We start from the raw sequence: 13,924 nt of genomic DNA, 5'->3' as shown, positions 1-13,924 counted from the left end.
ACCAAGGCAGAAGATCAAAGGGAGGCAGGAGAGGGCAGTCTGGGTGTTTATTCCCCACGTTCTTTCCTCTCAATACATTTGGCTCTTTAAGACCTTGTTCCTTCATTTGGTTAACTGCTCTCTATCCTTGTCCCTCTGGGCCTGGGGTGGTATAGATCTGCTATATTTACTTATGGTCCTGACTACCTACCCGTACCTTTGTAATAAATCCTTTTGTATAGAAACCTCAATTATTCTAATTTGAGTGTGCCATCTGTTTTCTGTTTGACCCCGACTGATAGATGCAATGTCTACTCTTCTATGATATTGTGTGAACCTTCCACTCTAGCCAGGCTGGGTTACTTATCATTTGTCAAGCATACCATGTAATGTTCTGCAGCTTCTCTTGAGGACACCTTCCTTTATTTTTAGAATCTCCTATCCCATCTCACCCCAACATTCATACAGGTTTAGTCTCATTTTAGATATTCTAGGGGTTTTCAGGGAGGAAGGAGTTCAGGGAGGAAGGAGTATGACCTGGCTATAGATTACTCATAGAAGACTTCTATGGTTATAATTTGTTGAAAAAATGTTGTGTTAAACAAAGTTAAGAGAGTTTTATTATTTTAGGGTTTCTCAATGCTATCATAATATGCTAATCCTATATAATAAAGATGTAATATGCAAATTGACCATCACACCCTCACAAGATGGCTGCCTACAACCAGGCCAGCAGGGGGGTTAGTGAGGGACGACCAAACGACTGAACAAGCAGGCTGTGTGGGGCGACCAGGCCATCAGGGGGTTAGTGAGGGACAACCAAACGACTGAACAAGCAGGCAGTGTGGGGCGACCAGGCTGGCAGGGGGGCTGTGAGGGGCGACCAGGCTGGCAGGGGGGGCAGTTGGGGGCAACCAGGCCAGCGGGGGGGGCAGTTAGGAGCGACCAAGCTGGCAGAAGGGGGCAGTTGGGGGCGACCAGGCCAGCAGGGGGGGTCAGTTGAGGGCAATTAGGCTGGCGGGGGGGGGGGGGCAGGGAGGGGTGCAGTTGGGGCGACCAGGCCAGCAGGGGGGGGGCAGTTGGGGACAATTAGGCTGGCAGGGGGGCAGTGAGGGGCAACTAGGCCAGCGGGGGGCGGGGGGCAGTAAGGGGTGACCAGGCCGGCAAGGAGGGGGCAGTTGGGGTGACCTGGCTAGCAGCAGGGGGGGTTAGTTAGGGGTGACCAGGCAGGCAGGCAGGTGAGCTATTAGGAACCAGCGGTCCAGGATTGTGAGAGGGATGTCCGACTGCCGGTTTAGGCCCAATCCCCGGGCCTCAACTGGCAGTTGGACATCCCCCGAGGGATCCCAGATTGGAGAGGGTGCAGGCTGGGCTGAGGGGACACCCCCTCGTGCACGAATTTCATGTACTGGGCCTCTAGTTGTATTATAAATCTCTAATATACATAGTTTACCATGAAGATTTACTTTACTTTTTTTTCCCTTGGAGCTGCTGATACTGGGCCATTAGTTTCATGTCCATCTTATTTTGTATTGCAAAAATAAGCTCTTACTTAAGGTAACCTATTTTTTTGTTTGCTTTTAGGTAGACTCTTAGTAACAAATTTAAGAATTCTATGGCACTCTTTGGCATTACCAAGAGTCAATCTTTGTAAGTATCTTAGATAACACTAGACAACAACAAAAAATACTTTGTCAAGTGAACTTGCACAGTGGCTTTTACTTCCGAAAAAGCTGTACTATAAAATATGTGGAAAACTTAGTTTATTTATTTACTTATTTATTTATCCTCAACCCAAGGATATATTTGTGTGTTTTTAAAATATATTTTATTGATTTTACTGAGAGGAAGGGAGAGGGATAGAGAGTTAGAAACATCAGTGAGAGTGAAACATTGATCAATTGCCTCCTGCACGCCCCCCACTGGAGATGAGCCCTCAACCAAGGTACATGCCCTTGACCAGAATCCAATCCAGGACCCTTCAGTCCGAGGGCCAACACTCTATCCACTGATCCAAACTGGTTAAGGCCCAAGGATATGTTTTTATTGACTTTTAGAGAGAGAGAAACTGGGAGGGAGGGTGGAAAGGTGGGGAGAGAGAAAGAGAGAGAGAGAGAGAGAGAAGCATCAGTGTGAGAAAGAAACATTGATTGGTTGCCCTGTACTCACCCCGACCAGAGATCAAACCCACAACCTATGTATGTGCCCTAACCAGGAATTGAACCCACAGTCTTTTTGGTGCACAAGACAACAATCCAATCCAGCACTCCAATCAACTGAGCCACCTGGCCAGGGCAAAAACTTTAAACTGATAAAAGTTTCAGAAATCCTTGACTAGCCCCTAAGTGCATCATAATTTAAAAGAAATGTTTTTCAGTCTGTCCAGTTTATCTCCTGGACATATAGGAGATTAGTACTTTTACATTGAATGATTTTGTTTGTTTTTTGTTTATCTTTGACAACTTGCTATGACCTGTTTCAAGTAATCCCAAAAAAGGGAAATCTAAATTGTAATAGAAAGGTACAAACTTTCACTGTGTTAAATTTTGTTTAATTTACTTTAAAAAACTATTTTAGCCCTAGCTGGTTTGGCTCAGTGGATGGAGCGTTGGCCTGTGGACTGAAGGGTCCCCAGGTCTGATTCGGGTCAAGGGCACCTGCCTAGGTTGCAGGCTTGATCCCCAGAAGGGGGCATGCAGGAAGCAGCTGATCAATGATTCTCTCTCATCATTTATCTTTCTCTTTCTCCCTCTCCCTTTCTCGATCTGAAATTTAAAAAAAAAAAAAAAAAAAACCACACACACACCTATTTTAGATTATCCAGGTAGACATTTTTTCTTGATGTAGTGATGCTAAGATTTTCAGTAAACAATACTGTATGTTTTAGAGAAGTAAATTTTCTTTGTCCAAAGTTATGAATGTGTTTGTTCAAAGAGGCAGAATTGACTTTCCATTTCTTTTCATTATTTAACTTAAATTTGTAGTTGTTTCATGAAAATGTTTAAAAGCTATATTTTTACATTTAACTTTTTAAAACTTAAAAGTTCTGTGTATAGATTTTTTTTCTCAGTTTATTGTATTACATTCTTTAAATTCTTTGCTTTTGAATTTTAGCTATCGGTTACAACTGCATACTGACTATTACAACAAGGACTGCTAACTCTGTAAGTCTGAAAAACCTTATTGAAATATATATATAGTGAAGAAACATGAGATATTTGAAGTTGGTGTTTGTTTTCACTGTGAGAAATTGCTTTTAAAATCTGAACTTTTAAATACATTTGTCCTTACAGAAATTACGAGGCCAAACTGAAGCTCTTTATATACTAACAAAATGTAACAGTACTCGTTTTGAGTTTATATTTACAAATTTGATTCCTGGAAGTCCTAGACTTTTTACTTCTGTGATTGCAGTACACAGGTATGATAATATTTTGTGTATTACTGAATATTTTTATAATAATTCTATGATATAAAGGTTTAGAGAATAAAGTTTAGAAGTGTGGTGCTATCTTCCTCCAAGCTCTATTGCAAATATTCCGAAGATATATAGAAGAACACAATGTATTATCATTTAGTAAACACTTTGAAGGTATTTATAAAGCACATATGACTATTAAAGATTCATAAAAAAATTTCTACTGAAAATTCTATTAGCTACAAAGGTAGTTACAAGGGAATAGAAAATCCATTCAATATAAATAACAAAGTTATATAATTTAATTAATGGTTTAAAAAGCTTATTTTTCTAGCAGTAGAAAATATGTCTAGGTGTTTTCCCCAAAGAATTTTATTGTTGTTTTGTTTTATGGTTATTTGAGGCTTTTTGTTTGTTTGCTGAATTCTTCTCTTTTCACAACCTCAGCTCCTTTCTTTTTTTTTTTTTTAATGAATCACTTATTCTCAAACATTTATTTCATGTTCTTTATTGATTTCAGAGAGAAAGGAAAAGGGAGAGAGAGATAGAAACATCAATGATGAGAGAGAACCATTGATCGAGCCCACAGCTTGGACATGTGCCCCTGACCAGAATCAAACCCAAGGACCCTTCAGTCCACAGGCCGACGCTCTATCCACTGAGCCAAACTGGCCAGGGAAGCTCCTTTTTTTTTAAATCAGTCCTAACTGAGCTTTTTTTTTTTAATCAGTCCTAAGTACTATGATGTTTTTAAAAGCTTGACTAAGATGACAGCAAAGTAAATATATATATAAATTTATACACACATACACACACACAGATATATAATAATATATATATACCATTGTTTTAATTTGCATGCATTTCTTTTATTACTAGTGATGCTGAAATTTTTCTCTTTTTTTGTTATTTATAGCTTCCTATTGTAAATTTCTTAATTATGTCTCTATCAGCCATATATATTGCAAATGTATTTCTTAGTTTCCTAGTTTGTTAGTTTTTAATTTTGTTGATTGTTTAAATCTACACAGTGGTTTAGTGTTTTGTTTTTTGTGTGTTTTTTATATATATAATTCACATAACATAAAATGTAGTATTTTAAAGTTTACACTTTGGTAGTTTTGGTATGTTCACAAGATATCATCACTACCCAATTCCAGAATATTTCCATCACCCCAAAAAGAAACTGCCATAGCAACCACTGATTTACTTTATGGCTCTATGGATTTGCCTATTCTTGACATTCCATATAAATGGAATCATATAATATGGTAGTCTTTTATATCTGACTTTTTAAAATTTTATTTATTGATTTTGAGAGAGAGAGATCGTTTTGTTGTTCCACTTATTTTTGCATTCATTGGTTGATTCTTGTATGTGCCTGTCTGGTGATCAAACTCGCAAGGAAGTTACCCTGCCAGGGCCAGCTTCTTCTTTTTTTTTTTTTTAATAAGTCAATTGACCCATCTTTTTTCTTTTTTTTAATTTATTTATTTTTTAAATCTTTATTGTTCAGATTATTACAGTTGTTCCTCTTTTTTCCCCCCATAGCTCCCCTCCACCCGGTTCCCACCCCACCCTCTGCCCTTACCCCCCTCACCCCCCCACTGTCCCCATCCATAGGTGTACGATTTTTGTCAAGTCTCTTCCCACACCCCTTTCCCCCTGAGAACTGTCAGACCACTCCCTTTCTATGCCCCTGATTCTATTATATTCACCAGTTTATTCTGTTCATCAGATTTTTTATTCACTTGATTTTTAGATTCACTTGTTGATAGATATGTATTCGTTGTTCATAATTTTTATCTTTACCTTTTTCTTCTTCTTCCTCTTCTTAAAGAATACCTTTCAGCATTTCATATAATACTGGTTTGGCGGTGATGAACTCCTTTAGCTTTTTCTTATCTGTGAAGCTCTTTATCTGCCCTTCAATTCTGAATGTTAGCTTTGCTTGGTTGTAGGTTCTTGCTATTCATCACTTTGAATATTTCTTGCCACTCCCATCTGGCCTGCATAGTTTCTGTTGAGAAATCAACTGAAAATCATATGGGTGCTCCCTTGTAGGAAACTAACTGTTTTTCTCTTGCTGCTTTTAATATTCTCTCTTTGTCTTTTGCTCTTGGCATTTTAATTAAGATGTGTCTTGGTGTGGTCCTCTTTGGATTCCTTTTGTTTGGGGTTCTCTGTACTTCCTGGACTTGTAAGTCTATTTCTTTCACCAGGTGGAGGAAGTTTTCTGTCATTATTTCTTCAAATAGGTTTTCAGTATCTTGCTCTCTCTCTTGTTCTGGCACCCCCATAATTCGGATGTTGGTACGCTTGAAGTTGTCCCAGAGGCTCCTTACACTACCTTCATATTTTTGTATTCTTTTTTCTTTTTGCTTTTCCGGTTGGGTGTTTTTTGCTTCTTTGTATTTCAAATCTTTGACTTGATTCTTGCAATCCTCTATTCTGCTGTTGGATCTCTGTATATTATTTTTTATTTCAGTCAGTGTATACTTAATTTCTAGTTGGTCCTTTTTCATATCCTTGAGGGTCTTGCTAAATTTATCAGCCTTTTCTAGGAAATTCTTGAAAAACCTTATAACCGTGGTTTTGAGTTCTATATCCAGTCATTTGATTTCCTCCATTTCTTTCATTTGTGACCTGTTTCTTGGTCTCCACATTTTGGCTGCTTCCCTGAGTTGATAGAGTGGCCTTATATGGTTGGTGTCCTATAGGGCCCAGTGGCTCAGCCTTTCCAGTTACCTGAGGTGGACACTCTTGGTGCACCCCTTTGTGGGCTGTGTGCACAGTGTTGTTGTAGTTAAGCCTTGATTATTGTTGGTATCACTGGGGGGAATTGATCTCCAGGCTAATTGGCTGTGAGGATCAGCTGTGTCTACTATGGGAGAACTTCTGTGCTGGAGACACCCTTATGAGACAAGACTTGCTTCGGTGGGGCTTTGGTGCTCACTGAGTCTGCCCCCTGAGTGTGTCCCTTATGGATCTGAGGAGTTGTAATCTGGATGGTCCTACTCTGACCCCTGGGTACACTGGCTCTTGAATCTCCAAGGAGGTGCTAATTTAGCCTCTGCATGAGGCCACCTAGCAGGAGCTACGGAGATCTGCAGATTCCTCTTCTTTCTTTGGGTTTTGGAGGTGCCCAAATGAGGCCCAGCTGTGAAACAATGCAAGCTGCTGTGGGGCCTTGGGCCTTCTTTTGGATGTTCTGGGTCTCTCTGACTCAGCTGCAGTTTGATTCAAAGAACTAGGCCATTCATATGCAAAAGCCTCTGCGCACAGCTTGGACGGGGCGGAGTCTCAGAGCGGAGTAAACAGCAATGGCTTCCCGTCAGCCCTGCCCTAAGAGGCCCTCAGGTCTCAGTGTTCCCAGGTAATCGCTGCAAGTACCTCTGAGAGAAAGCCGCTCTCGAGTTCTGCCCAATGCCAGACAGTCCAGTTTCTCCCCGTATGAGACTGGGTCCCCAGAGTCTCGCCCAGAACTGGAGTTCAGAGCAGTCGGGAGCTTGTGTCTCCCTCCTGCTTGAAAAAGCCAGCCGCATCCTCAGTTGCCAGCCCTCTCTGAATGCGCGCCTCCATACCTCTGCCTTCCGCACCTCCTCTGAGTCTCAGTGTGCTTTTCTCTTTCCTTCTAGTTGTAGAATTTCCACTTAGCCAGCCTTCCCGTGGTTCTGGTTGATGTCCGTTTTGTCTTTTAGTTGTAGTTTTGAAGTGGTTGTGCGAGGCAGCAAGTTTAGGTGTTTACCTATGCCGGCATCTTGGTTTCTCCTCTTTTTTTCTTTTTTTTTTTTAGAGGGAGAGGAAGGGAGAAGGAGAGAAAGAAACATCAATGTGATAGTGAAACATTGATTAGCTCCCTCCTACACACCCCTTATTGGGGATTGAGCCCAAAACCTTGGCCTATGCCCTGACCTGGAATTGAACCAGCAACCTTTCTGTGCCTGGGACATCGCCCAACCAACTGAGCCACATCGGTCAGGGCGATGTGTGATTTCTTTCACTTACATAATGTTTTCAAGGTCTATCATGTTGTAGCATATATCAGTATTTTACTCATTTTTATAGCTGAATGATACTCCATTGTATGGACACATTTTCTTTATTCATCAGTTAATAGACATTTTTGTCTATTATGAATAATGCTGCTGTGAACATTCATGTATAAGTTTTGCGTGAAAACATACTTTAGTTTTCTTCGGTATATATCTAAACCTTAGCTTTTTATTTCACTTTACCTAGAGAAGTAATGTAAAATCAAGTTTGAAGGGAACATGGAAGCTGCTTTTCTTTAATAGTATAAAAATGCTATGTGTTTCCCCAAAAATAATTTACAGCATAAGTAGTTTCCATTTTCTCCCCTGATTAAATATTGATAATTACAACAGTGAATGAAATTAAGATTTATAAGCAAATGTTTGTATCCTAGTTTCACAATTTATATGTTAGAAGGTTAATTAGAGTAAAAATGAGAAAATTAACATTGAGTACTATAATTTATATGAACAACTTCTAAAGTTATTTATGCTAAGAAAACCTTTTAGTTTCATTATATGGGTAAATTAGCCTATAATTTTGTGGAGTAAAATTAGAATTAATAAATCAAAAGTTAAGAATTTTCTTACAGTAGCCAAGATATGAAGCAACCTAAGTGCCCATCAGTAGACCAGTGGATAAATAAGTTGTAGTACATGTATACAATGGAATATTACTCAGTCATAAAAAAAAAAAAGTGAAATCTGCCCTGGTCAGATAGCTCAGTTGGTTAGAGTGTCATCCCAATATACCAAGGTTGCAGGTCCAATCCCCAGTCAGGGCACATACAAGAATCAACCAATGAGTGCATAAATAAGTAGAATAACATATCTATCTCTCTATATATAGCTTTCTCTCTCTTTCTCTCTTTCCCATCCTCTCTAAAATCAATAAATTGAAAAAATTTTTAAAGAAGAGTGACATCTTAACCATTTGTGACAACATGGATGGACCTAGAGCAGTGGTTCTCAACCTTTCTAATGCCGCGACCCTTTAATACAGTTCCTCGTTGTGGTGACCCCCAACCATACAATTATTTTTGTTGCTACTTCATAACTAATTTTGCTACTGTTAATGAATCGTAATGTAAATATCTGTTTTTCGATGGTCTTAGGCAACCCTGCTAGCGGTTCTCAACCTGGTCGTGACCCACAGGTTGAGAACCGCTGCTGTAGAGCCTAAGACCATCGGAAAACAGATATTTACATTACGATTCATTAACAGTAGCAAAATTACAGTTATGAAGTAGCAACAAAAATAATTGTATGGTTGGGGGTCACCACAACATGAGGAACTGTATTAAAGGGTCGCGACATTAGAAAGGTTGAGAACCACTGACCTAGAGGGTATGCTAAGTGAAATCAGTCAGAGACAAATACCATACATTTTCACTTATATGTGGAAGCTAAAGAATAAATAAATGAACAAAGAAAATAGAAACAGACTCACAGCTACAGAGAACAGACTAATGGTTGCCAGAGGGGACGGGTTGGGGGACTGATGAAAAAGGTGAAGGAATTAAGAAGTACAAATTGATAGTTACAAAATAGTCATGGGGATGTAAAGTACAACATAGGGAATATAGTCAATAATTCTATATAATAAAGAGGTAATATGCAAATTGACCCTCACACCATCACAAGATGGATGTGCCCACAAGCAGAGGTGGGGTTCCCATAACACATGATGGCTGCACCCACAGCAGAGGCAGGGTTTCCGTAAGAAGCCATAAGGAGCGATCAGCAGGGACCTGAGGCTGCGTGACACCGGGCCTAGGTGGGGGACCTGAGGCCGTGACTTCTACCCGGCGGAGCTTGACAGGAGACCTCAAGGTGTGCCCCCCTGCCCCAGCGCCAGGCCAGGGAACCTCAGGCCACATCCCCCACCCAGCAGGGCTTGACGGGAGACCTCAGGCCATGGCCCCCGGCCCGGTGTACACCGGGGGACCTGAGACTGCACCACTCGCCCAGTGGGGCTTGACGGGGAACCTAAGGCTGCACCCCCCACCCAGCGCCAGGCCAGGGGACCTGAGGTTGCACCCCCGCCCGGCGGGGCTTGACGGGTGTGGGGCTAGCCAGGTCTGGATCTCGCCCAATGGGGGTGGAGCCTGCCAGGTCTGGGTCTCACGTGATTTCGAGGTGTGTGCGGGTAGGCGGGGACTTGACTCTGGGTCCCGCAACGCACCCCAGACTCTGACAGGAGGAAGATTTTCATATACATTTTACTAATTTTCTTTCATCTCCGACACTTCTATTATAGAGAAAGGGCAAATAGCAATATTAAAATATTTCCTCTAATTAATTCCCTCTTAATGTGCACAAATTTTGTGCACTGGGCCACTAGTGTTGTAATAACTATGTATGATGCCAGGTGGATATTTGAAATATCAGGGAATTACTTTGTAATGTATGTGATTAACCACTATGCTGTACACTTGAGATTGATACAAAGTAATATTAAATGTAAATTGTATTTGAAAAATAAAATTTTAAAAAGTTAAGAATTTTCTTCTGTATTTATTATTTATTAATAGAGAGAAATGGAAAGAAAACAAAATTATAGAGATTTTATACAGATACACACACTGTCTGTCTTAGACTCTGTCCTAGGGTTACTTTTGGAATTGGTACAGATTCATTCTAATTTTCTGTGTAGAGGTAGATGTGAGCATAATTTCTTCAGGTTGTAATGAGAAAAAGAATAATGGTGCTTTGACTAAAACAAATGAAGGGAAGCATTTTGATACAAAAATAATTTTCATGTCTATTATATAGAAGTATTGTTTCTTAGTTTGAGAGAAAATCTGTGCCCTCTCATTGTGCTGTGTGATACGTAGTACCTTAAAAATTAGACATCTAAAAAATAGTTTACTGAGACAAAATATGTAAGTGCTACACTAAAATGACAGTCTACAAAAGACTGTAATCACCAAAACTTACTGAAAAGAAAAAAATTTCAATTTACTGTGATAATTACTTGAGTGATGTATATAAGTACTAACAATTGTATATTTTAACATAAAAAAAGAAAACTGCATTTTCAGTTTGGGTTAGCCTTTTGTTTGTTCTCTTTTATAGAGCATATGAAACTTCTAAAATGTATCGTGATTTTAAATTGAGAAGTGCACTAATTCAAAATAAGGAACTAAGGTTATTACCACAAGAACATGTATATGATAAAATCAATGGAGTATGGAATTTATCCAGTGATCAGGTATTGTACAAAAAACTAATGAATCTTTTGGATCAGTGCCTTGGTAATCATTTTTCCATTTATCATTAGGTTTATATATTCATTTAACTGTTAAAATTAGCATCATACCTCTTGATAAATTAACATTATAACTCTTCATATAAAATATAATTTTCATATTTTTATGGTTTTGTCCCGTTTAACATTTGTCCTACATTGCATTTAGAGCTGGAATGGACCTCAGAGATCATCTCTAGTTTAGCCTCTATTCACTTATAGATAAAAAAAACTCAGGCCCTTAAGAATCAAGTGACCTCACATACCTAGGTCGGCCCAGAGCCATGATCTTCCCCTTATGCTACTACCCTGCACTCCACATCTTGATAACCTATACCAGTGGTCGGCAAACTGCGGCTCGCGAGCCACATGTGGCTCTTTGGCCCCTTGGGTGTGGCTCTTCCACAAAATACCATGGCCTGGGCGAGTCTATTTTGAAGAAGTGGTGTTAGAAGAAGTTTAAGTTTAAAAAATTTGGCTCTCAAAAGAAATTTCAATCGTTGTATTGTTGATATTTGGCTCTGTTGACTAATGAGTTTGCCGACCACTGACCTATACTAATGGAGGAGAGCTAGGGGTTGTACCATCACAGAAGTTTTTTAATCTGGTCTTAATGGAATTAAATATATAATTCATTTGGTGACTCCTATATCCATTATTGTAACTTTTCATTTATTCTTGAAATTATTTCTAGTTGAAACATGTAAGCAACTAATAGTTGGAATAAGTAACATTAATTTCTAGAGAAAAATTTGTCTCTTACTAAGAATAGTTTCCAATTTATATGTGTGTTACAACCTAGATTATACTGACAACCACTGTGGTAAAGCAATAGCATTTGAATGAAGAGCATCTTGCTAAAATAAACATTGAATCATAAATTTAAATTGTAAATAAACTTTTCTCATTTGAAAAGTTCTAGTTTTAAACTATGATAAAGGTTCTATAGGAGATATACATTCCCCATCTGACTAACTCCTTTTCCACAGAAGTCAGCAAAGTTTATTCTGTAAAGGGCCTGATGGTAAATATTTTAGACTAGAGGCCCAGTGCATGGATTCATGCATGGGTGGGGTCCCTCAGCCTGGCCTGCGCCCTCTCACAATGCGGGACCCCTTGGGGGATGTAGCAGTGCTGAAGTGGCAGGCGGCCGGGAGGACCCCCAGCCAGGGCTGGGCGCAGCTCTGCTGCCGCTCAACCTGGCCCCGCTACTGCAGCTGCGCTCACGAGCTGTGAGCCCAGCTTCTGGTTGAGCAGTGCTCCCACTGTGGGAGCACACTGACCACCAAGGAACAGCTCCTGCATTGAGCGTCTGCCCCCTGATGGTCAGTGTGCATCATAGCAACTGGTCATTCCAGTCGTTCAGTCATAACAGTCGCTTAGGCTTTTGTATATATAGACTAGAGGCCCAGTGCACAAAATTCGTGCATGGGGCGGGGGGGTGTCCCTCAGCCCAGCCTGCACCCTCTCCAATCTGGGACACAATCCAGGACTGCTGGCTCCCAACTGCTTGCCTGCCTGCATTCCTGATTGCCCCTAACCGCTTCTGCCTGCCAACCTGATCACCCCCTAACCACTCCCCTGCCAGCCTGATTGATGCCTAACTGCTCCCCTGCCAGCCTGTTTGCCCCTAACTGCCCTCCCCTGCAGGCCTGGTCACTCCTAACTGCCCTCCCCTGCAGGCCTGGTCCCCCCGCAACTGATCTTCCCTGCAGGCCTCATCACCCCTAACTGCCCTCCCCTGCAGGCTTGATCACCCCCAACTGCCCTCCCTTGTAGGCCTGGTCCCTCCCAACTGCCCTCCCCTGCTGGCCATCTTGTGGTGGCCATCTTGTGTCCACATGGGGGCAGCCATCTTTGACCAAATGGGGGAAGCCATCTTGTGTGTTGGAGTGATGGTTAATTTGCATATTACTCTTTTATTAGATAGGATAGGAATGTTATTGTCAACCTAATTAATGTTTACTGAAAAATAATAAATAAAATATGCCCTTCTATTATTTTTTAAAGTCTTTATGGTATTTTACAAGTTCTCTTTTTTCTAAAATAAGATAAAAAATGATATAAAGAGTCATTCCTGCCCTGATCGGTTTGGCTCAGTGGATAGAGCCTGCAGACTGAAGGGTCCCAGGTTCGATTCTGGTCAAGGGCATGTACCTTGGTTGCTGGCACATCCCCAATAGGGGGTGTGCAGGAGGCGGCTGATCGATGTTTCTCTCTCATCGATGTTTCTGACTCTCTATCCCTCTCCCTTCCTCTCTGTAAAAAACAAAATCAATAAAATATATTTTTGAGAGAAACCAAGATGGCGGCATAGGTAAGCACCTAAAGTGCTGCCTCACACAACAATTTCAAAACTACAACTAAAAGACAGAACGGACACCATCCAGAACCACAGGAAAGCTGACTGAGTAAAAATTCTACAACTAGAAGGAAAGAGAAAAGCTCACAGAGAATTGGAGGTACGGCAAAGGGTCTTTGTGTGCGCAGAGAGGAAGGGCGGCTGAGAGCCTGGCTGACTTTCTCTGGCGGAAGGGGGAAGGAAGCCCCCGACCGCACTGAACCCCAGTTCTGACTGCACTGAACCCCAGTTCCGGGCGAAACCCTGGGGACCCACGCTCTTACGGGGGGAGTCTGGACTCTTGGGCGGAGACTCGGGAGCCGGGGAAGACAGAGGTCTGAAGGCGCGCGCGTGTGCCAGTGCGCACAAAGGCTGCGGAGGTTGCCACAGGCTTTCCCTAGTGGAAGGGAGTCAGAGGCTCCTGACTGCACTGAGCCCCAGTTCTGACTGCACTGAACCCCAGTTCCAGGCGAGCCCCTGGGGACCCACGCTCTTGTGGGAGGAGCCTGGACTCTCGGGCGGAGACTCGGGAGCCGGGGAAGGCAGAGGTCTGAAGGCGCGCATGTGCGCACAAGGGCAAGGCTGAGGGGAAGCCAAGACTGAGACTCCACCCCATCCAAGCTGAGCACAGAGGCTATTGCAATTTGGCAAGCCTAATCCTATAAGGCTGTCTCCAGCACTGAACTTCTCCTAGCATAGACACAGCTGATCCTTACAGCCATCTGGCCTGGAAGTCAATTCTTCCCAGTGATACCAACAACAATAAAGACTTAATTACAACAAGGCTGTACACACAGTCCACAAAGGGGTGCACCAAGAGTGTCCACGTCAGGTTAACTGGGGAGGCAGACCCACTGGGCCATATTGGAAACCTAGCACACAATTCTACTGTACCAACTCAG

At 41.7% G+C, this 13,924-nt stretch overlaps 1 protein-coding gene across 8 annotated transcripts in view; it reads left to right on the top strand.

The window, feature by feature from the left end:
* BBS5 (Bardet-Biedl syndrome 5) overlaps positions 1–13,924 on the top strand; it is a 34,358-nt gene that overhangs the window by 6,688 nt on the left and 13,746 nt on the right. For 4 of the 8 annotated variants that reach the window (XM_080669210.1, XM_080669214.1, XM_080669212.1 and 1 more), the window contains exons 3-6: positions 1,564–1,629; positions 3,094–3,143; positions 3,273–3,400; positions 10,510–10,645. In XM_080669210.1, the coding sequence (XP_080525336.1) occupies positions 1,564–1,629; positions 3,094–3,143; positions 3,273–3,400; positions 10,510–10,645 (380 nt within the window). Of the gene's footprint in view, positions 1–1,563; positions 1,630–3,093; positions 3,144–3,272; positions 3,401–10,485; positions 10,646–13,924 lie in introns of all 8 variants that reach the window. The other 4 variants (XM_080669209.1, XM_080669211.1, XM_080669215.1 and 1 more) reach the window with 1 other exon arrangement.

This window comes from Plecotus auritus (genome assembly GCF_963455305.1).
Source record: "Plecotus auritus genome assembly, chromosome: 5".
NCBI lineage: Eukaryota > Metazoa > Chordata > Mammalia > Chiroptera > Vespertilionidae > Plecotus > Plecotus auritus.
This window is presented reverse-complemented; position numbering and strand designations above follow the sequence as displayed.